The sequence below is a fragment of the Podarcis erhardii genome (assembly GCF_964252035.2).
Source record: "Podarcis erhardii genome assembly, chromosome: 6".
NCBI lineage: Eukaryota > Metazoa > Chordata > Lepidosauria > Squamata > Lacertidae > Podarcis > Podarcis erhardii.
Window position 1 is genome coordinate 37,776,677 of NC_138510.1, and position 22,227 is coordinate 37,798,903.

A 22,227-nucleotide genomic window follows, 5' to 3' on the forward strand; every position below is an offset into this window, starting at 1 on the left:
ATAAAGTGGGGAGAAATAGAAGGAATTTGGGAGGAATTAATACAGTGGTACCTTGGTTTGCAACCGCTTTGGATTATAACTGTTTTGGATTACAACCACGTCAAACTGGAAGTGTGTGTCCCTTTTTTCGGATTACAACCCATTTTTTTTTGGATTACAACCCATTGGGGGGGGGAGGCCCCACTGGCGAAAGTGCGCCTTGGGTTACAACCTGTTTTGGTTTACAATCGGACCTCTGGAATGGTTTATGGTTGTAAACCAAGGTACCACTTTACCGATTTTGGAGAAAGCTTGGCTGCCATCAGTGGAGGCTCTGAAACCAACACAGGGAAGCCTCAGTGCAGATGCTTGCCCACTCACCACCGCTGCTGCTCGCCCACTTCCCACTGCCTGCCACATGTCTGCCCACCTGCTGCCACCACCGCCACCTGCCCTCCACTGCCACCTACCCACTCGCCACCACCGTACAGTACCTCCACCAGCTCATGTGGAGAGCAGTGGGCAGGCAGTGAGCAGGTGGTGTCTGGCAGCGGTGAGCAAGCCATAGAATGTTAATCAGCCCAAGGCCTGGTTATAGAGAAATGTTTTTGCCTGTTGCTTAAAGATTTGTCATGAAGGTGCCAGGCGAGCCTCCCAGGGGAGAGCAGTCCACAATCAGGCTGCAAAAGCACCATCTGATAAGTGGGGGCACAAAAGTTCTGTTCACATCACCCAGGTGACGATCTAGGAAGAAATCTTGGCAAATAAATGAAAGCAAAATGTGGGGATTTGTTTCATTTCTCGTCTTCTTGGCACACAGTTCTCTTTTAAAGCTGAAGATCTTTTCCTTTCCAAAGGGAAAGGGGTCACATAATAAGAAGCCTCTGATCATTGCAGTTTGATGAAAATTAGCAGACACTTTTCGGGCTAAATGAGTTTAAGGCCCATCTCTCTGTTTTTTTCAAAGTTGTGTGTGTACCCTGACAAAAAAGAAGAAATTACATCTCAGAACATTTTTAGATGACCTGCAGTTGCCATGTTTTAGTGACCCATACAGTAAATTTAAAACTGCCCTTGGCTGCACATTAACGTGCAATAACTATTTAATTACACTCTGGCAGTTGCTACAGAAAGAGTTGATGTGAGTGTCCGGGGCAATTATGCAGATGATGCTTATTCACCAGTGGGGGGAGGGGATCTGGAGAGAATCAGCACAGAAAAACCTTGTATTTAGTAAAGGTGTTGCAAACCTGAGCTCTTCTGGGCTGTCCCAATTTCCCATTGAAGATAGTAGTTTTGATGGAACAGAAATATTTCTCTAATATATTGAGGGTCACATCCAATGTTAATCCATTGAAATGAATGGGCATAAATAACTTGGGTTCCTTACTTTCCATGGTCTTTTCTGAGTATAATCAAGTTGGAGACAAGCCTTTCTATTACTTTTTCTTTAACCCTGTTCAGGGCTGTCTGCCTCCATTGCCCCCACCACCACCACCCCACTGTTGCTTCTTTCTCCTTCCCAGACCAGTCACATTGTTGCTGGTCAGGGATGATGTACTGAATGGGATGGCATCATGATAAATGTTGCTTGGGCTGTGTAATCATGCCACTGGCACCAACTCTATAGGGCCGAGGTGTCCTCTGCCCCTTCAATATTTGTCAGCAGGGGGCTGAGCCCCTCAGAAGTTGAGGGAGTGGAAAAGACCTTCCCCCAAGATGTGTGTGCAATGTGGCATGACATGGCCTACCACCGCCATTTACAAACCTGTCCAGGCCACTTTGGCCTGCCGCCACCGCCACCTGCAAGGGCACCCAGGCTGCACCCACCTTCCACTGCCTTACCTTTGCTAGCTCTCTGCTGCTGCCACCACGACAAAGCCAAGGCATCCTCCGACACTGTGAGGCTTCCCACTGCGGCTGCAGACATACTTCCAGAAGCCTGGCCACACTGTCAGAAGAACGTCTGTGGCTGTAGTAAGCCTCAATGGAGGCCTCATGGCATGTTGGCCTCATCGTACCAGCGGAGAGCCGGTGAAGGTAAGGCAGTGGGCGGCTGGTAGTGAGCAGGTGGGCAGGGACCTGGGTGCCCTTTCAGGTGGTGACAGTGGGCTGAGGCAGCCTGGGCATCCTTGCAGGAGGGGGTGGCAGAAGCAGTGACCACAGGCCACTTCACATGTGCCTCGTTACATTCCTCGTTGTATTCTCTGCTCCTCCTCTTACTCTTTAGCACCTTCTACTGTACTATAATCTCCAGTCATGGTGCCCCACTGAAATATTCAAATCTGGTTTCAACACAGCACATTCACACAGAATCCCAGTAGGAACATAATGTTACGCCTTGAAGATTAGGTTTGTTCTTTGTTTTATTTTGAGTCATTTGAGCTGATTTCTAAGGCCACGGTGCGACCTGATATTCTTGGGAAAGAGATTTGTAGAAGCTGAAAAACATATTGGTTGATTGGCTGCATGTGCCTTCAAGAAAATCAATATCTCGTGGCGGTGATTCACAAATGCTAGTGTGATAAGAGCCTGTAAACCCTATTTTTGGATGTTGTTTTGGTGCAGCTGTTTCTCCTCTCCTGATCCCTTCGATGAGCACATCACTGTGTGTATACATGCAAGTACGCTGTTAGTGTGGAAATGGCAGGGAAAGTTGCTAGGAGACTACAGCTTGTTGACATGAACATTACCAAATCTGGAAGGCAATGTACGGAGGAAGCTAAAATAACAGATTTCCCAGATACTCAAATCAGCAGGTTTGGCACCTGATCTCTGCTGAAAGTTTGCAGCCAATAATTTAAGTTATACATTGTACATAAACACTACCCATTATGATAAAACTTTGCCCAATGGCTATCTAGAATTCACCCTTAGCTTCATAATGAGCAATTGAAGAATCTTAGCTCAGTTGCAGACTGAATGTATGAGATATTCAGTGTGCAGTAGTAGCCCCACCCCCACATGCAAAGACGGAGCAAGTCTTCATAACTAACCTGTTGTACCAGAACAATTTGAACCCTTAGTAATGGATTTGCCACTGTCATTTGTATTTTTGAAATTCTGCTGCTACTGTTTTACTGTGTGTTTTTATAGCAATTTTGTTCTTATAATGATCTTCGATTGTTTTTATTGTAAGCTGCTTTGAGGCTCAAAAGATTAAAAAGTGGCATATACATGTACATTTTTTTTAAGGGGATAAAGAAAGAAAAGGGTTTTCTTTAAAAACCAAAAGAACAAGGATACCGATAAGTGATGCTCTGTTGCTTCAATTTAAGCCAAGGGAAAGATATCATGAGGTGAATCTTCCCATGGAGCTTGCAGGCAGCTAGGAGGTTGCAGCGTACTGGAGAAACATTTGTTGAAAGGAAAAGACACCCACCACCCACAACTACCTTGCAAATGATAAAGTACGCTCAAAACAGCACCCACCCAAATACTAAAGTACTGTAAAAATACAGATACCGTATCTAGGATTACGATTAGAGTGAAAATCCTGCCCTGAGTGGCATTAGATGTAAGAAGGAAGGGGCTGAAAATAATAATACCTCCTCTAAACATTGGTCATGAGTGGTAACATCAATTATTTGTAGCTCCTCATTTTCATAATATGGCCTTGGAAGTGAACCTAAGTTGATCGCCATTGCGGGAGTGATCTTTCTGTGCCCTTCACCATAGAAAGTGATTTATTTACTAGATTAGCATTACAGTATATAGCCCATTAGATAGCAACAGATGAGAACCAGAATGAAATCTACGATGCATAGTCTGGTGTGTTGCGTCATGTATGCGTGTGCATGCTTTAATGCCTTTGTGTGTGTGCAAATTTTCCATTTGTAGAATGGGCAGAAAAGTTCCAACCATCATGTTGGGAAAATGCACACAAACATTTTTTAAATGGTGATTCGGGGGGGGGGGGGCTTGTTGATATGACCTTAACAATGTGATGATGACATCTCTTGAAGAGTTTCATCTCAGCTAAGCATCTCAGCTCCAAGGGTTTCTGAAGAAAGCTGATCACCTAGATCCATTTCAATCTGGTTTCAAGCCTGGTTATGGGACAGAGATGGTTTGGGTTGCCTTGGTGGATGATTTACGTCGGGAACTAGAGTAGGTGTGGGTGTCCTTGTTGGATCTGCTGGACCTCTTGGTGACTTTTGATACCATGGACCATGATGTCCTTATGGGCCACCTTGCTATAGCTGTCAATGTTTCCTTTTTTTAAAGGGAAATTCCCTTATTCCAAATAGGATTCCTCACAAGAAAAGGGAAAAGTTGACAGCTATGCACCTTGCTGGGATGGAACTTGGAGGCACTGTTTTACTCACTCCTTTCCTGTAGAGGCAAGTCCTTCAGGGTTATGTTCTGCCCCCCATGCTATTTAATACTTACATGAAACCACTGGGAGAGGTTGACAGGAATTTGGCTATTTGGTGTCACCAGTACGCTGATGACACCCAACTCTACTTTTCCTTCCCACCTTATTCCAGAATGATACTATTAGAAAAGAATATAGCAAGCTAACAGCACATAGCAGGACAAAAATGTCCCTTATTTCAGAACACTCAACATTAGCTTCCAGAGCAAGCATTTCTCACCTTTTTGGATACTTGAGCATATTTGCAAACCAGAAAAACTGTCATGGGCACCATGCGCACACCGCAACAGAGCACAGACTGTACCCTATTATATTGGCTACAATAGAATGCTTCTTTCAAGACTAATTTTGAAAAGGGGAGAGGACCCTGTGGGTGCCAAGGAAAGCCTCTGTGGCCCCATGGGCACCATGTTGCTGATCCTTGTCCGTAAATAACAAATTTCATGACTCTCTGCTATACCTTGAAGCTCCACATATAGCTGACTTTTGGCTTCTTCTGTGTAACCAAACTGAGACCAATCTGTATTTGAGACGCATAATTGCCTGAGAAATTGTGTATGTACGTTAGAGTTCAAAAGGTTAAACAATTCTTATTAATAGAGTGCCAGACTCACTGATGCATAAACACTAATAATGTTTCTTGGCTCATGTTCAGAAGTGTCCATAGCAGCTATTTACCCCTTGCTACATTGTGTGTCTTTTTGGCATGGCATATTAAAGGGAAGAGAGTGCTATAGGACCCTGGCATGCACAGTTCAGTGTAGTCAATTTTTATTATTTTGCAGTTAACTGTATAATTATTACCTTTAATGACATTTAGGCAATTAAGGCTGCCATCTTATACCCACTTATCTGGAGAAAGTCTCACTGAAATCAGTGCCTGGGTATATATAGATGGTATAGATTGTGCTGAAATGCCGCACACCTGTTGCACATGTATGCGGGTGGAAGCTCTGTTCAGCTGAGTAGGATTTATTTCCGAGTAAATGTGCATCGAGAACAGACTGCAAAACAAATCAAAGGGAAGTTATTGCTATGGCATGCAGTACAAGTATTGCAAGTGCGCACAGCAAGATGAGAAACAACTTAGGTACGGGGGTACAAAATTCTTCATAGATGAAGAAAAGCAATCTAGTATCCAGGCAAATCAGCAGAAGTTTAAAAGCTGTTTGATTAAAGAGGTCTATTCTGAACCTGATACTTGCATTAGTCACTATGATTCTGTTCAGCCCTGTAACTAAAAATCAAATGTGGACACTTCCCCCCCCCCCCCAGTATCTATGGTTTACTGTTACTACACAAATATGCAGGTTCTTGGAGAGGAGCTCACAGTTGCTTTGCTCCTCCTCAGTTCTTTTTACTCCTGCACCACACTGAGCTCAGTATATTGCATGGACAGGCGGAGTCGCCAGATCCTGAGCAGCCCCCCCCCCCCCGGCATGTGGAATAACGACTCAAGACAACGTGCTATGGGATTAAATTGGCCACAACTTTATTAAATTTCAAATGTGGGTAGACCTTGGCTCAGGCATTGGGCGTTATCCCTCCCCAGTCCCCAGCCGGGGACCTAGGGAGTGTCAGGGTTATCCAGTGGGGGGGGGGGATGGCTCGGCTCTGGAGAACATATGTTCAAGCAGAGATAGCCGCCCCCGTTACGCCGCCGCCTCAGGGGAGAGCAATGACGACCTTTCGGCGTACGGTCAAAGCCTCCCTTCAGAAACCCCTTTAACGGGGAACCCTGGTATCGCCACCGCAAAGAGGAAGATGGAGTAAAGGATTCCGCCCAAGGCCTGATACCGCCAAAGTTGTGACGTTTTGCTACGGGAAAGGCAAAACCTGCCAATGCAGGGAAATTCCTTTCCGGCCCTTTAACAGCGACCTTGACGTAGCAGCGCCCGCATACCTGTGAAGAAAAGTTAATCTGCAAAACAAAGCATTAACTGAGGGTGGGTAGGGTGGGAGAAGCTCTGGATCCAAGTGAGGATTCCCAGGTAAGATCCTCCCTCTATTGTGTGGGCAGGTATCCCTCCCCTACCTGGCCTGGCCTCCTCTGCGCTTCCCCCAGGTGGGATTGGACAGCTGACTGAGGTAGGCGGAGACCTCCAGGTATCCCACCTGAGGGAAGGCGAAGCCAAGCCTATGGTGATGAAGCCGCTCCAGATCCAGGGGCTGTGCGCGTCCACGCAAAGGGCGCCCCCCATTTTTATGCGGGGAGCGGTCATTGTGTATTGTCTAGGGTTGCCATATCTTGAAGAGCAAAAAAGAGGACAGCCCAAGCCAGAGAAAGAGGTGTGCAGGCAGGCAGGGACGCCGCGCCTGTATGCCTCTTTTCCCAACTCAGGCTGGCAGTGGTATACAGAGCAGCCTGAGCCCGAGCTGCTGCCAGCCCAAGTGGAGGCAGGACCCTAGCTCCTACCTGATCTTCACTGCGACAGTCTCGCTCTGCTGCGGCGCTTCCACTTCCGGGGCACAGCGCCCTCCAAAGCATCATCTGCCTATTCCACTCTGCCAACTGGTAGGGCCAGCCCTGGTGTCCAGTAGTCAAAAAGAGGCCATTTTAATCCCTACAATGGAAAGCCAGTTTCTGCCTCCCCCGACATATTTACAGTTTACCAATGTCTTTATTCAACACAGAGGTAAACAAGACAAGTTCTGCTAGGAATTGGACAAATAAAAAGTATGACACACTGACCTATTTAGTATTTAAATGGCTAAATTAAAATTCTGCTTTATTATAGTTTTTCAAATATGTACCTGGGCTAATGTTGTTTTTTAATTTAATCTTTTTGTTGTTTAACCAGCCATTTGATAGCTGTTTGTTCATGAGCAGCTTTTCAGGGAGTGGCTGCAGCTGTAAGTGAATGGTGGGGCAGATTGTGAGTCTTTTCTATACACTCAGCATGCTTAAGACCCATGTAACCTGCATTGTTCATACACAGCACACATGGGACTGTGTCAGAAGAGTGGCTGCCATTCAGCTCTGACTACATGTGAAAGATATCTCTGAGTGTGACAAGTACATTGAGCCTCTCAAAAGCATATTCTGGGTTGTCCTGTGGATCTCTGACTATAGAGGGCATTGAGAAATCAAAAGCAATCAGCCCCTTATAATGGAAGCTCAGCTGCTGGGGGTGGGTGGCTGTACAGTGAGCTGAACTCCAGTAGGTAGTCTATGGAAATGAGTTAGAATGCAACCCACAGACTCATTATGTTAACTGCAAATTAACTTAACAGCTTTGTTTAAACCTCAGCTATTTCAAAGAAAGGAAAGATGAACTAGGGGCTGTGTGACAAGTTTCTGAGAGTTGAGTTTCATAGGCAGCATATAATATACCAGCCTTCATTATTCTGGTTCCCTCCAGGATCCTGGTGCATGTGAGTATATTACAACCTTTGCCAATCCACTCCAGATGTTTTGGACTACAATTTCCCTCAGTCCCAACCAGCACTGACTGGGGCTGATGGGAGTTGTACTCCAAAACATCTGGAAGGTGTTGGCAAAGGCTGCAGTATGCTCACATGCAGAATATGGATTGGACAAAGTGTACTCTGCCTACTGCTTAAAGGTAAAGGGACCCCTGACCATTAGGTCCAGTCGTGACTGACTCTAGGGTTGCAGTGCTCATCTCGCTTTATTGGCCGAAGGAGCTGGCGTACAGCTTCTGGGTCATGTGGCCAGCATGACTAAGCCGCTTCTGCCGGACCATAGCAGCACACAGAAACGCCGTTTACCTTCCCGCCGGAGCGGTACCTATTTATCTACTTGCACTTTGACGTGCTTTCGAACTGCTAGGTGGGCAGGAGCTGGGACCGAGCAACAGGAGCTCACCCCGCTGCGGGGATTTGAACCGCCGACCTTCTGATTGGCAAGTCCTAGGCTCTGTGGTTTAACCCACAGCGCCACCCACGTCCCTGCTTACATGTAATCTAAAAGTATCAAAAGATCAGCAAACCTATCCATACCCCAATACAGGACAACCTTTGTGCAGTCCTCAACAGATCCAGGGGTGCCCTCTGAGCAGGACTTGGGGAGCAGGGCTCTACTTAGCAAAGCAAACACCCAAATTCACCATGGCTCAGTTGATTAACTTTGAGGTAAGTAATATTCATAAGCGGTTCCTCCTATGACAATTAAGTCCAGAATTTAAAGCTACCTAGTTGTATGAGTGGGGGGAAACAGGCACAGCATAAAAGGATCCCAAATAGTGGATCAAGCTAGTCAGCCAAGTCATACAAGAAGCCTGTGTACCCTAAGTGTAGAACCTTACATTTGTCCCTTTTTAATTTCATTTTGTTAATTTGGGCTCAGTTCTCCATTCTGTTAAGGTCATACTGAACCTTGATTAGATGTTCTGTGGCATTAGCTACCCCTCACAGTTTGGTGTCATGTGCACATTTGATGAGCATCCCCTCAATTCCTTCATCCAAGTCACTTATAAAGATGTTGAACAACAGGCCCAGGACAGAACCCTGTGGCACCCCACTTGCCACTTTTTTTCTGTCTGATGAGGAATCTTTAATGAGCACTCTTTGGGTGTGGTCAGTCAACCAACTACAAATCCACCTAACATGTCCCATATATCATGGGGGACTTTGTCAAAAGCCTTAATGAAATCAAGATATCCTACATCCACAGCATTGCACTGATCCATCCAGCTTGTAACTCATATATATATATATATGAGAGATTCATCTGGCATAGCTTATTTTTGAGAAACCCATGCTGGGTCTTAATAATCACAGCATCCCTTTTCTAAATGCTCACAGACCAACTGTTTAATTAACTGTTCTGTTGATATCAATTGTATCATTGTCACACATAAAATCCATGATTATGTTCTTTAAAATGTTGTAACTTACTGACAGACCTTTTTTGTGTAAAAATTGACCAATAAGTTGTTGCTACGAAATAAAAAGCTGCTGACTTGTATGGGCAGTACTAAGCTAGATGGATCATTGGTCTTATAGCAGCTTCTTAAAATAATGACTTTTGTTTGCTGTTTCTCATTATGTCAATTACTCTGTGAATAACTTGCTCATTTCCCTGTTCCACAAAAATAAGCGTCTCTATATGCAATTATTGGGGAGAGGGCACCCACATCTGACACCAGTTAATTATATGTGTGTGTTCATATATGTGTGTGGGGGGGTGTTATGTACTGAGTTGAATAGGATCCAAAAGGCAGCAGTCTGATTGGTCCTAGAACAATAGGATTCAGAATGCAGCAGTCTGATTGGTCCTAGAACAATAGGGTCCAGAAAGCAGCAGTCTGATCGGTCCTAGAACAATGCAGCAGTATGATTGGTCCGCAGGAGCCACCCAATCCAGCTCCAGGTGGAAGTGAATCCGCACCCTGATTGGCCTACAGGAGAATCCCAGAATTAGCCAATCACATGCGCCCCATTGTGTAAATAATGTATATGAAGCAGATATTTTGGGGGGACTTTCATTCCTCACTACTATGAGCTGAATAAAGAGCATGAAATCCACACTTGACTCCAAGTATATTTCAGTGGGGGACACAAACTGACCTCTCTTCATACAGAGAGAGCCTTCTTTTTGTAATCAGCAGAGATAGATGCTTTGTAACCTTGGTAACACTGGCACAGTTTGTGTGCCCAAAAGGTGCTGCTGAATTCAAAATGTTTCACAAAAGATTTCAAGCATCAGAGCCAGTTACTGAAAGCACAATGAAACACAGTTTAACTTTTCTCCCACTAAATTGCTGGATGGGTTTCAGGAGAAAACGAAGCTTAATACGTATGGGAAAATAAGAGTGATTGGTGTCTTAGAATAATCAAAATATGAAAAATAGATTCAGTTATGATGATGACAACAACAACAACAAGAAAAGAATCTAAACAGCAGCCATCGCATGTCTTTTACTATGACCAACTGAAAGGCACAAAATACGGAGATACCTTTCTAGTTTCACATAAGTCTTCCTCATACAGGATGCTAAAGAAGGGAAGGGTAGAAAAATAAACAGGGCCACCCTAATATCTTTTGCTGTGTGAAGCAAAAACAAGATGGCTCTTGACTTTGGGAGTTTCTGATGGTCCTAGGAAAGGGATTGTGCCACTGCTACTCTTTAACTGTTTCCACCCTCGTCTTTGATAGTTAAGGCATTTTCATGTGACCCTCCTCTTCTGTTTCATTTAATCTATGCTGTGCTGCTTTCACTTGGAATCGTTTTACTTGTTTTTATAATTGTATATCAACTGTTTTACTTCTTTTATTGGTTTTGTTGTTGTTGTAACCTACCTTGAGACCTTACAGTGAAGAATGGGTCAAAACCCTAAAATACATAAAATCCACATGCTAATGTTTGTGCCGTTACAGCCCAACCCATAGTGCATTACCATGGGAGTAAGTGCCACTAATTGAAGTTAGTGTGCATAAGACTGTACCATAAATGTAGAAAATGCTTTCATTTTTTTATTTCCTAATAACTTTTCGAGATAGTGCATCAATATTCCAAGTTAACGTTTGAATAAAGCTAGGAGATACTGAATTGACCCAGGTCATCCAATGAGTCTTAGGCTGCATCTGCACTATAAATTTATCATACCACTGTAGACTGCCATAGCTTCTCCCAGAGAATCCTGAGGACTGTGGTCTGCTAAGGGTGCTGAAAGTTATTAAGAGATCCAACTTCCCCTCACAGAGCTACAATTCTCTCAGTGGTTTAACAGTCAATCCATCTTCCCAAGGAACTTTGGGAATTGTAGCTCTGTGAAGTGAATACTGGTCTCCTAACAACTCTTGGCACCATTACCAAACTACAGATCCCAAGATTCTTTGGGAACTTTCAATGTGACTGTTTAAAGTGGTATGATACCGCTTTAAATACACAGCACAACTGAGACTCAAGGCTGATCCAGGATTCTATAGTTTTCAGAATACAAACCCAGCTCCTCCCAACATCTGACCTCAGGAATTTTGGAAGAACACACAGTCTTATGTTTCATTGGAAATCCTGGTTTCTTGCTTCAGTCATGTTCCTCTTCCATGAATAAAAAACAGTTTTAAAAAAATAAATAACAAAGCTTTTCCTTTTCAGAAAGTAAGGTAAAAAAAATCACGGGGATTCAAACAGTCGGCCTTATGATCAGCAAGCCCAAGAGGCTCAGTGGTTTAGACCACAGTGCCACCCACATCCCTTCTTTCAGAAAGTAAAACTAGTAAGACACATGTATTTTTTTTAAAAAAAAGTAGGAAATAATAAAACTGTCAACAAGTACAGTATGATGAAAAGTATATCTCTTCTAAAGCAACAAAAACTGAAGACAAATCATGGTTATCACTCACACAAAAGAAATTAAGGTTGATATATAGATGAAAGTCTAACCTACTCCCCACCTTGCTTCCTTCCACAGAAAGCCCGGCTGGCCAGGATCCGTGTGGCCAAGACTGGCAGCTCCAACGCCTACCTTCACAGTAAGCGCAATGGCCTCCTTAATGAAGCCCTGGAGTTGACGGTATGTACAGGAAAAGCAAGCCCTTTCAGAGGAATGTTGAAAGCATATCCACCCCTTCTTCTTCTTCTTCTTCTTCTTCCATTGTCGCTCCCTATGTCAGTATCGTAGGCAGGCTTGAGCTGTGCTATAATTATGCTATAATTTTACTGTATGCGCTAAATGTAGGTAGCTGGAATACAACCGCAAAAGGAAAGAGTTGTAACGGAAGCATACTGGGCTTTTTGTGGAAAGCACAGGATTGGTCTTTAATGGTGACAGAAAGACAAAGAGTACCAATAATCCAGATCTGTGATTGGTATTCTCAATATATTTAGACTAGTGTAAATGTTGCTGGAGCAAATTTAGAGAATTTACATCAATGATAGAACCCTCATCAGGGTTTATAAAAACATTAGCTTCAGGCTTTACATTAAGAAGGACTTCTTAGCTCCAAGAGCAGTTTAGCAATGAAATGGGTTGTCTAGAGAGGGAGCTAAATCTCTGGGGCATGTGTGTGTTTTTTTTAAGGATGAACAAGCTATCTATACCAGGCATCCCCAACCTGCGGCCCTCTAGATGTTTTGGCCTACAACTCCCATGATCCCTAACTAACAGGACTAGTGGTCAGGATGGTGGGAATTGTAGTCCAAAACATCTGGAGGGCCGAAGGTTGGGGATGCCTGAGCTATACTATCTACAGAAATGGCTAAATGCTGCATAGCCATTAGGAGCAGCTTGTACTCTGACTCAGGAGTAGCTGAGGTGGTACAGAGATGGGGAACTGGTGGCCCTCCATATGTTCTTGGACCACAACTCCCATCATTCCTGGCCATTGGCTATACAGCTGAGACTGTTGGGAGTTGGAGTCCAACAAAATCTGGAGGGAACCAAAGGCAAGCTATACAGAAAATATCAGAAAACAGCAGTAACTGTAGATGTTTATGTTCCAGCCAATGAGGACTTGAAGGTTTCAGTCCTGCAGGATGGAACATCTCCTAGCATTACCCACACAAACTACCTGTCACTGTGGTTGTTTCACATCTAACAGCAAAGTGTTTTGAAGCTAATATTAGTAACTCAGTGAAAGGGAGGAAAGTGTGAAGTTCATCAGATTTCTCAGCAGATGTAACATCAGTATGAGCTGGTTGTTATATTAAGCCCGATCAAGGCCAGAGCAAGTATTAACACATTTTCAAGGATTTTTTTTTTAAAAAAAAGCAGTTCTCAGTCAAGGAAAATTGCCTAATGGAGGCAACCTAATGCACAGCTCGTGTGTCTTTGCTCACTCATCTGATCTGTCACACGTGGGCCTCATTATAACAGAAAATGCTTGACACAGCAATCGCTACACCTGTTAGTAAGCACCACAGCCTGCCCTGACACTATGAGTATGAGAACACTTAACTGGAGGTTCAGTTATTTTGAAATCAAGGGAGCTTAGGATCAAAGCAGCACCTACTATGGTTGCTATGGGGATACCAGTGAGAATGGCCTTCGTGTGGTAAGTGTTCTAAGCCATAACATGAAGATGTGCACATGGACCTCCACATCTCTGCCAACAGCCAAGGCTGGTGCTAATAGCTCAGCAGTTTACAAGGCATGGAGACCTTGGATGTTTGAAAAGCCCAATGAACTGTGATGCAACACACTCTCTAATCATTCTGGCCCACTCCTCTTGCTGCGGGAGGTGAATTCTGCCTAAACACAGGGCACCATGGCCATTAAGAAGTTGTTCCTTCCCTCTGCAGAAGCCAGGTTCTTGTTTTCTTTTCATTCTGGCACAAACTCTGGCACAAACCTCCTTGGGGCTTCCACATGCTTAGGAAACTGGTGCAGAGGGTGTGTTAAAAATTGCAAAGAATGTGTGCTTTCAATGTGGGAAGGGTAGGGTACCCACTCTAGGTCATGAGAACCTGGAGCTGCTCACACCAGCACCCAGGAGAAACACACGAACTCTCCCATGTGGTTCCAATTTATTTCTCCATTGTGCAACTGTAATTTATGTATTGTCAACTAAATGTCTGACATGTGACACCTTCAAGAGAAACAGCTCCATCCCAGGAAGCCAGCTTTTGGAGATCTGGCTAGAGGAGTAACTACTCTGTGCAGGCTCCCATGTTTCATCATGAATAAAGTTTGAGTTACCATTAATTCAGCTTGTAGTGAGTTCCTTCATAAACTGCAGAAGACAATAGAGCAGCTAGAATAGGAATCACACGCTATGCAGGACCATTTTTGGAAGCATCCCTGTAGCACCTATAGTGTGTGTTACAGCTCTCATTTCCAATAATTCATGCTGAGAAGGTTGGGATACCATTCTTACGTTCAAGCTGAAGAGATGCTTCCTGCTTTTAAAGCCCATAAAAGGTACAATGCATAGTCAACATTGTTAGAGTAAAATGCAGGGCTCCTCTAACCCATGAAATAACAAATCCAGTTGCTGAAGGTGTTGAAAGCCTGAAATCTCTAAACCTTCTCTCCAGTCCACCAGCCCTTTCTGAAGCTTGGCACCTGTTTTGTTTTAAATCTGCCTTGACTTAGAACACTCCCCCCCCCTTTTTTTTTTTAGTATTCCAAACTTTTCTTTTGCTAGCTCAGCTTCACTTGAGGTAACTGGCCATTTTAAAGTTACAGAAATCTAAACGATGCAGTGTACTGTGATGAAAACAATCATAAATTTTTGAAGACTTCAAAAATTAATTGTGACATGAGTTTTTGTCACTTGCATGCCTTTCAACAGAACCATGAAACAATCTGAAAGATGGTAGGCTGATAAGCTTTCTCAATCTCTGCATCTGCAGGTGAGGAAAAGTTTGCCTGCTAAATTTTCGTGTGGTTTGTTCCACAGCTGCTAAGGGCACACAAGAAAGCCTGCCAGGAAGTGTGGGGTGGCTTGGAGAGAGAGGTAGATTAATTCCACCCCAGACTCAAACACTGACCAGCTAGGATTGTTCTTTTCACTAGAATGGGCATCCTTTGTTTACTTTTCTTTGCAGAACATCCTGATTGCCACTTCTGTGTTGCCCTCCTACATTTTTGCAAACCTGATTTGTGAGAATTTTGTTGCTGTAATAAAACACAATTGCACAGCCAGCTTGTAAAGCACTTTTGAGGCTTTTAAAGGTTCCTGCACTTTTAATTAAATGTTGCTTGTTTGCAAGCCTAGCCTTTTTTGTTGCTGCCCAGTGAGCATGGGTGAGGGGAGGAACAGACTATTGATTGCATTTTCAGAAGCCTCTCTTACATTACAATTACACACACACACACACACACACACACACACACACACACACGGCTGTGCCCCTGCTCTCATTGCTTGCCAACCCCAATATGGTAGCCATCACTATAAGCAAATACAAAGTTGTATTTCCCTTGTATAAATACATACAGTGAGGGGGGGTGTTTGAGGAGGGGGAGGAGATAACATCTGCTCAGCCTTGCAATAGACCATATCTGGCCCTGATTCTGTTGATACCAATTTTTCATTCTCTAGCAGGCAATTGCCTTATTTCCTGCTAGATGCAGGTGGCAGTGACACCCACTGGAAGCAGTATTAAATGTTGCATTTACTGTTCCTAAAATATATCCTAGAAACAGAGATTGGTAGCAAAACACAGCAAACCCTTTGAACACAGCACAGTATTGTCGTGACTTGGCTCAGGCTCCGAGTGTCAGCTCAAATGAGTTAATAAGATTTGATGATTTAGCAACACAGCCACAGAGAAGATGCTGCAGGAATCTTAAATCATGTCCAGGATTGCATAGTGTTTTAAAACATCGTGTTATCTTCAAAAAAGGCATGCAGAATTGACTGGATTCCCGCTCCCACCCTGTTTATATTGCTGCTCAATTTTTTTGCTACTAAGTCACATCCGCTGAGAGACCTTTACCAAAGAGATCAGTGTCTGTAACACAGAGTTGGACGCAGCCTTCTAATTCTGTCAATAATAATACATAAATAAATAAATTGGATAATATGATACTTAATGCATTCTGAAATTTGCAGATTATTTATATATTAACAATTGCAGAGCAGTAATTCATTATATCCTGCTCTTCTACTAACATATCCAACAGCATAGATCAGAAACAATAATCATAAAATACAGTACCAGGAATGCAATAAACAAATGTACTAATCATGGTTATAGTTCTTATAGCACTTCAAGTGTAGAAAGTGCTCTGAAGAACTTATCTAGTCCTACTGAACAAAAAATATGGCTGTGTGTCATAACAGTTTTCGCTCACCCAAAGCGGCACTCAGAATGAACAAGTTTGTGATTGGCTCTCAGTGAATCTGACAGTAGAACTGTAGAATTCATCCAATTCAAGTACCAGCTTCTGCGTCAAGATCTTAAAAATATCATGGTGTTTCCACTTTGCTTACTGATACGTATTTTCCAGTAGTTCAGGTGACGGATATGTACCATAGTAGATGGTGTTGGAAATAAACAGGGAAACTAATCATTTGACACTCATAAAAAGGCTTTTTTGTTTTGTTTTTGAGAAGCTTAACTAAGAAAGCTTAAATAACAAAAATAAGAAACAAGTTTGCAAATTTGCTGAACCACAAAGCAACTTCTGTGTTGCCCTCTTTTTTCATGTTCTCAAAAGTTGCTGCTTGCAGAGGGTAATGAAAATGCAACTAAGCTCGTAAGATGGTTTGCTGTACCCTTTTTATATCTGCACCTCTCCATCCATCCATCCTCCTTGTCAAGGGTTCTCAGCTTCATCCCTCCTACCTGCTTTCCAGCCCTCACCTCCATCCCCAATGGTTCACTGGACTACTAGCTTTATGTAGCAAATCAGAGGAAGGCTGCAGGTGGGTCAGGGTAGCTAATATCTCTTAAAACCTCCCCTCTTTTCTTCAGACCCCAAATGGCACTTCAGAGCTTCTGGTTCCAGGTTTACCTGGAGTCCTGAACAGCACGGGTGGAAGGGGGGTACACTGGGGGCGGACTGCCCTGGGCATCTTTGCTGAGAGGGGTGACATTTGGCAGTTGTGGGCAGGTGGCACACCTAATGTCCGCCATCGGCAGCTTGCTCCGCCCCCGTGGGTGGCTCGCTCCACCCCCAGCTGCAGGGCACACACGCCGCTCCATGCACCAGAGCGGCTATCCCACACCTGGGAGGGCACCCTCCATGCCTCCCGCTCCCTCAGGAGCGCGCCCCATGCCCCACCCCCCTCGGAAGCACATCCACCCTGGGCAGCGTGGGCATATTCTCCACCACTGCTGAACAGAAGGGCTGCACAGAAGGGCAATGACTGGGATATGCTGCCACATTTTGCTTAATCCTGTACTGCAGCTAAATGATGGTACCAATGCCAATGGTTTGAGAGGCCAAGTCTATGTTTCCTGTCTTGTCTGGCTCTCAGAAATATTATGGAGCCAAATATGCATTGCAAGAAAGACTTCAGAAGACTGGTCGTGTTCCTGCATCTGCTAAGCTAAGGCTCTTGCATATGAAAGCTCGTGCCATAGTGAAGTGGTACCATGGGACTCTCTGCTGCTTTTGCAGCCTAAAGCCACTCATACCATGAAATGTAGCACACTTTGTCCTTTTCTCGCTACCCTCCCCCCCCCCCCGGTAGCTCTCTCTCCCCCCATTCTGAAATACAGTGTGTTGAACTGGAAGCAGCACACTGGATACGGTTTACTATTTGATGCCATGGCAACATGTCTTGGACTGTTCCTTTGGACTGAAATGGGCAAACGGAGAATGAGGATTTTTTGGCAGAGCTAGACTGTCTTGGTGTCCTGGCTCAGCCTCTAAATATTCTTCAGGGCTTCTTCTTTTCAGCAAAGAATGATTTTTCTGCTAATGAAGAGTCTGGCTTTAGATGCCTACAGCAACCTGAGACACATCCTCTGCTCAAATGCACTCTTGAAATTCACAGCCACGCTTCTCTGAGCACTTGTGTAATACTAGTGCTTAGGCTGTCTGCTCCCATTAATCACTGAAGGAACCGATTTGAGTTGGTTGACATTAGCTGTGTTGTTTTTTGAAGTTCAGAAATGTTGAGGCTGAAAGCATTACATGATTAATCATTACAGTAAATCAATTATTTCCTTAATTGCAAGTTACAGAGTAGATTGTTTGCTGGATCTTAATTAGAACCCTTCCCTCTCAAGATGAGCTCCATTCTGAAGACATTGCTATGAACAATCTGCTTACATTTCTGAATCAGTCAAGAGGAGCCTGCATTAAACATCTCCCATAATGAGACAACGGTGGATATTATTCTTATTTTGAAAACTAATAGCCTCCCAGTTTTAAAACATCAAGACAAAAGTTAAACCCTGGTGCCATTTTATGGCATTCAGTTTCTATGCGCTGTTTCTAAAGAAACACAAATCTCCTCATAATATGGGGAAAGGGATTAATTGCAGCATTGCCAAAGTGTAATGCATCCATCCAGGAAGATCTAAAGGACTCAAGTATTTTATCAGAGTCCATGAAGATGCATCTCAAGTTCTTTCAATTTCCTTCAACATTTACTCTCTAGATGACCTTGGCAGGAGCTGATAACTAAATAGTAAAGATTCCTCTCCTAACTCTGGTTTTTGTTTTCTAAGTCTTGCTCAACAAATGTAGCATTCCTGCTGAGGAATCCTTCTGGGTAGATTAAGGGCAGGACTAGCTTTTCCTATTTGCTCTTCTCTTAATCTGTTATGTAAGTTAATTTTAGTCCTATGGGCATTCCATAAGCTTCTTAGGCATGTGTGATGGAGATTCCAAAATACTGGGCCCAACTGATTTTGGGTTGTGGAGTGTCTTCTTACTGTTCAAATGATACAACACTGAGGGCATGTACCTTTATTTAGAAAGAAATTTCAGCTGGCAGCATCCAATTTATTGAGTTATTTATTTGGTGTTCTTATATATCACCTTTTTTGTCAAGGACTACCTCAGTGTCTTTTACATCAAAACAAACGGATCAATAAGGTTTGGGGGGGGGGCGGATACATTTCAAAACCATCAATGAAGCAATAGCAATCAGTATAAAATGCAAGACTAGAAACTGAAAAATTATAATAAACTAAGCATGGCCTTCAAAGCATTGGGAAAATGAGTGAGTTTTCCCCATGCACCAGAAGCCCATCAATGTAGTGGCCATCCACACCTCCAAGAGGAGGGAGTTGCTCAGCTGGGGCACCACCACAAAGAAAGCCCTGCTCCTGGTTCCCACACAACAGGCTACCCTAGCTGATGGGACCAGAAGCAGCCCCCGCTCTGCCCACCCAATCTCAGGGCTCAGGCTGATTGATATACAGTGGTACCTTGGGTTACAGACGCTTCAGGTTACAGACTCCACTAACTCAGAAATAGTACCTAGGGTTAAGAACTTTGCTTCAGGATGAGAACAGAAATCGTGTGGTAGCGGTGTGGTGGCAGCAGGAGGCCCCATTAGCTAAGGTGGTACCTCAGGTTAAGAACAGTTTCAGGTTAAGAATGGACCTCCAGAACAAATTAAGTTCTTAACCCGAGGTACCACTGTAGTGAGAAGCACTGTGACAAATACCTAACTCCCATACTGGTGTGTGTGTGTGAGTGTGCATGCATGCAAGTGTAAGGGATGGGGTGGATTATTTGTACAGTGGTGGTATGAATAGCAGGTAGCAAACCACTGTTTAGTTTGACGTCATGTATGCTGTCCAGCAACTGAATTTCATTTCATTTTACTGCTTTGTTACAATGGTGCAGAGCTGGAAGAAAGCCAAATATCAACAGAGACCAAAACTCAAACACCGTTTCTCAACAACGTTAGCCAAGCATCAAGTGTACAAATTTCCAATACATGAACATGCAACAATCTACATGCCTGAAGGATTATTACACATTGTAATCTATGTCTAGTAGTCATGCAGTATCCAACATGGAAGCAACGTCTGTGCTGGAGATTTGTAATGTGTGAAGTGGTCCTTAGATATCTGATAAGGCAGCATTGAGAGCCCAGCCAAGGGAAGGGACCAGCCTCACCAGTTTATAGCCCTTGCTGCAGTCCCTGAGGCCATTAACACCATTCTCTGTTCCCAGTCTTTTGATGTTGAAGCACAAAATCAGTGTTTGCTCCTTGTGGCTCTACCATCAATTCCATTGGATGACCTTGTAAAAGTACATTCTGGAAATAATGACTCACTCCCTATGGTTGTTTGGAGATTTATGTAGTCCAAGGTGAGATTGCTAAGCACACTTTTTAAATGCTATATAAAATGCAATATAGAAAAGATTTTGTAATTGCATGCCAATACAATAAAAGCGATCTATAGTGGCATCATGATAATGGTAATGATACATATTTTTCTAAGAATCTGTAGGCAACACTGGAAAGGGTTTCCCTAAAACACCTTGTTGAACATCAACCTAAGTTTAAGGAGCTCCTTTGAATGCATAATTGCCATTTTAATGGGTCTAATGGTGTTTGAAAATCCCAACCACTCAACGCAAAAAATAAATTGATGGAAGTGATCACAGAAGACATGCTGTGAAATTGAGGTGGAGTTCAGGGTCAGGGAGTTTAAATTAAACAAGCACACACACACAATTCTTAGCCATGTAGTTTCTAGAGCTGCTGCTGCTGAAAAGGGGAAATGAAAGAATCCTATTTTCAGTGTATCAAAAAGGCCTCACAGCCTGCTTCTAGTTAGCTCCTTCCTCTCCAATTCTGGGCAAACCTTGTCCTTGAATCAAAAAGTAAGTGATGTACACAGCCCATTCACAAAATCTGGGGCTTTGTAATATACACAAAAGCCTATCAGGCAGAGCCTGACATAACAGATACTTTTAAAAATAGGTGATGTCCTTATTAGGAGAACAGTTTGATGAGGCCGGGAAAATAGGTCGCCCAGGGTAGGCCAGCTGATCTGCTTTACTGCACTTAAACAAGCGGGTGAAAATGTCTGTATTTTTCAAGTTTCAGTTACAATGCGTGAAGATAACAAAATATTCATTTGCCATAGTTACACATTTCAAAACCTGATCCAATGCTTTGTTCCTAGGTATTTTAAGAAGCTCCCAAACAGCATAGCTATGCCACTCAAGGGGCTCTTTTGGGGTGTGGAGGGGGGTAATGCAGACATGGAAAAAGAAGTGAGGCAACCTGCAAGGAAACTGACATGACTCAAGCAGTGGAGCACTTTTCAGGACGGACCATGGCTCAGTGATGCACTGCATGCTTTTCTCGTCAAACAAGGGTCACCAATCCAATGCACAGGCACCATAGAAGCCACAAAAGCCTTTAATGACCCTAGGCTTTCATTTTTAAAAAAATGTAAGTTTCTAGTCCTCCTAGAAATAAAATGATCAGGGAAGACAGGTGCCAGGGACTGGCTGGACACTGAGGCGTGGGCACTGGGAGAAGAGAGGTTGGAGACTGACTTGGAGGAAGGGATCAGTGATCTGGGGGAGCCAGGAGATGAGAGTCAGAGGCAGGAGAAGCTGCAGGATTGGAGAACAGGTGCGGGAGCAGTTAGAGATAGGTCAAGCTGGTGTAAAGTCAAGGGCTGCCACTCCTCCTACTCCTGCCCTACCTCTCCTGCTCCACTTTCCCCAGGACCAAAAGAGGATGGAAGCGAGAGGAGCAGAGGATTACACACAGGTGTAGTCTTTGCCTGCTTGCAGAAAACTTAGGTGGGAGAGCTGAGGTTGGGGTGGGACCTCTCTCTGTTGTTGCAACTGCCTCATCGGGTACACATGTAGGAGCAGCTGAGAGACGTAGGACTGACGGACATGCCTTTTCTGAACTTGCAAGTGTACTTTTGACAAGAAAGAGTTAATTCCTCACTCTGGCCGTTCCTCACCTGACAGCCCCATGACAGATAGGTGCTGCAGAGCAGCAACAGCTGAAAGGCATGTGCTCTACCTGTGGACCTTCCCATCTTAGAAAGGCATCTCCAGGGTCCTAGACAGGAACACCCAAGAAACTAACAAGCAAAAAGAAAGCAGCTGAAAAAATCATTTAGAGTAGCTTTAGAGTGGCTTTTTGGACACAGCAGTCTGAACTGTGATAGAATGCCAATGATATGACGTTGCCACTGAGTGCTGGGACAATGTCAAAGGGTCCACTAGCTGGGGAAAGAATACATTTCAGTCCACTGCAATGATGGAACAACAGCCGTAATTACCTCGAAAAGGCTTCTGTTTCCTTTTGGAAAAGATGAATGCTGCTCTCTCACGGGGATGCAGGTGTGAAACGTCTTGGGAAGAAATATTGGCTCTGCATAAGTGCTGATTATTAATAAGCTATATAACTACTCAACTGCAGCTCTTCACCTTTAGCGTGGGCTGAGATTCCAGTTATTTCAAGCAGATGAAGTTGCTTGTCATCCATGCAGTGCTGGGGATCCCACACACCTTGTGTGTACATCTCAGATTAGTCATTAACAAGCGACACAGAAACGCTGGCT

At 43.9% G+C, this 22,227-nt stretch overlaps 1 protein-coding gene across 6 annotated transcripts in view; it reads left to right on the top strand.

The window, feature by feature from the left end:
• The window catches only part of KCND3 (potassium voltage-gated channel subfamily D member 3), a 278,188-nt gene that overhangs the window by 233,000 nt on the left and 22,961 nt on the right, over window positions 1-22,227 (top strand). For all 6 annotated transcript variants that reach the window (XM_081864942.1, XM_081864939.1, XM_081864944.1 and 3 more), the window contains exon 4: window positions 11,738-11,839. In XM_081864942.1, coding sequence (XP_081721068.1) covers window positions 11,738-11,839 — 102 coding nt within the window. The remainder of the gene's footprint in view (window positions 1-11,737; window positions 11,840-22,227) is intronic.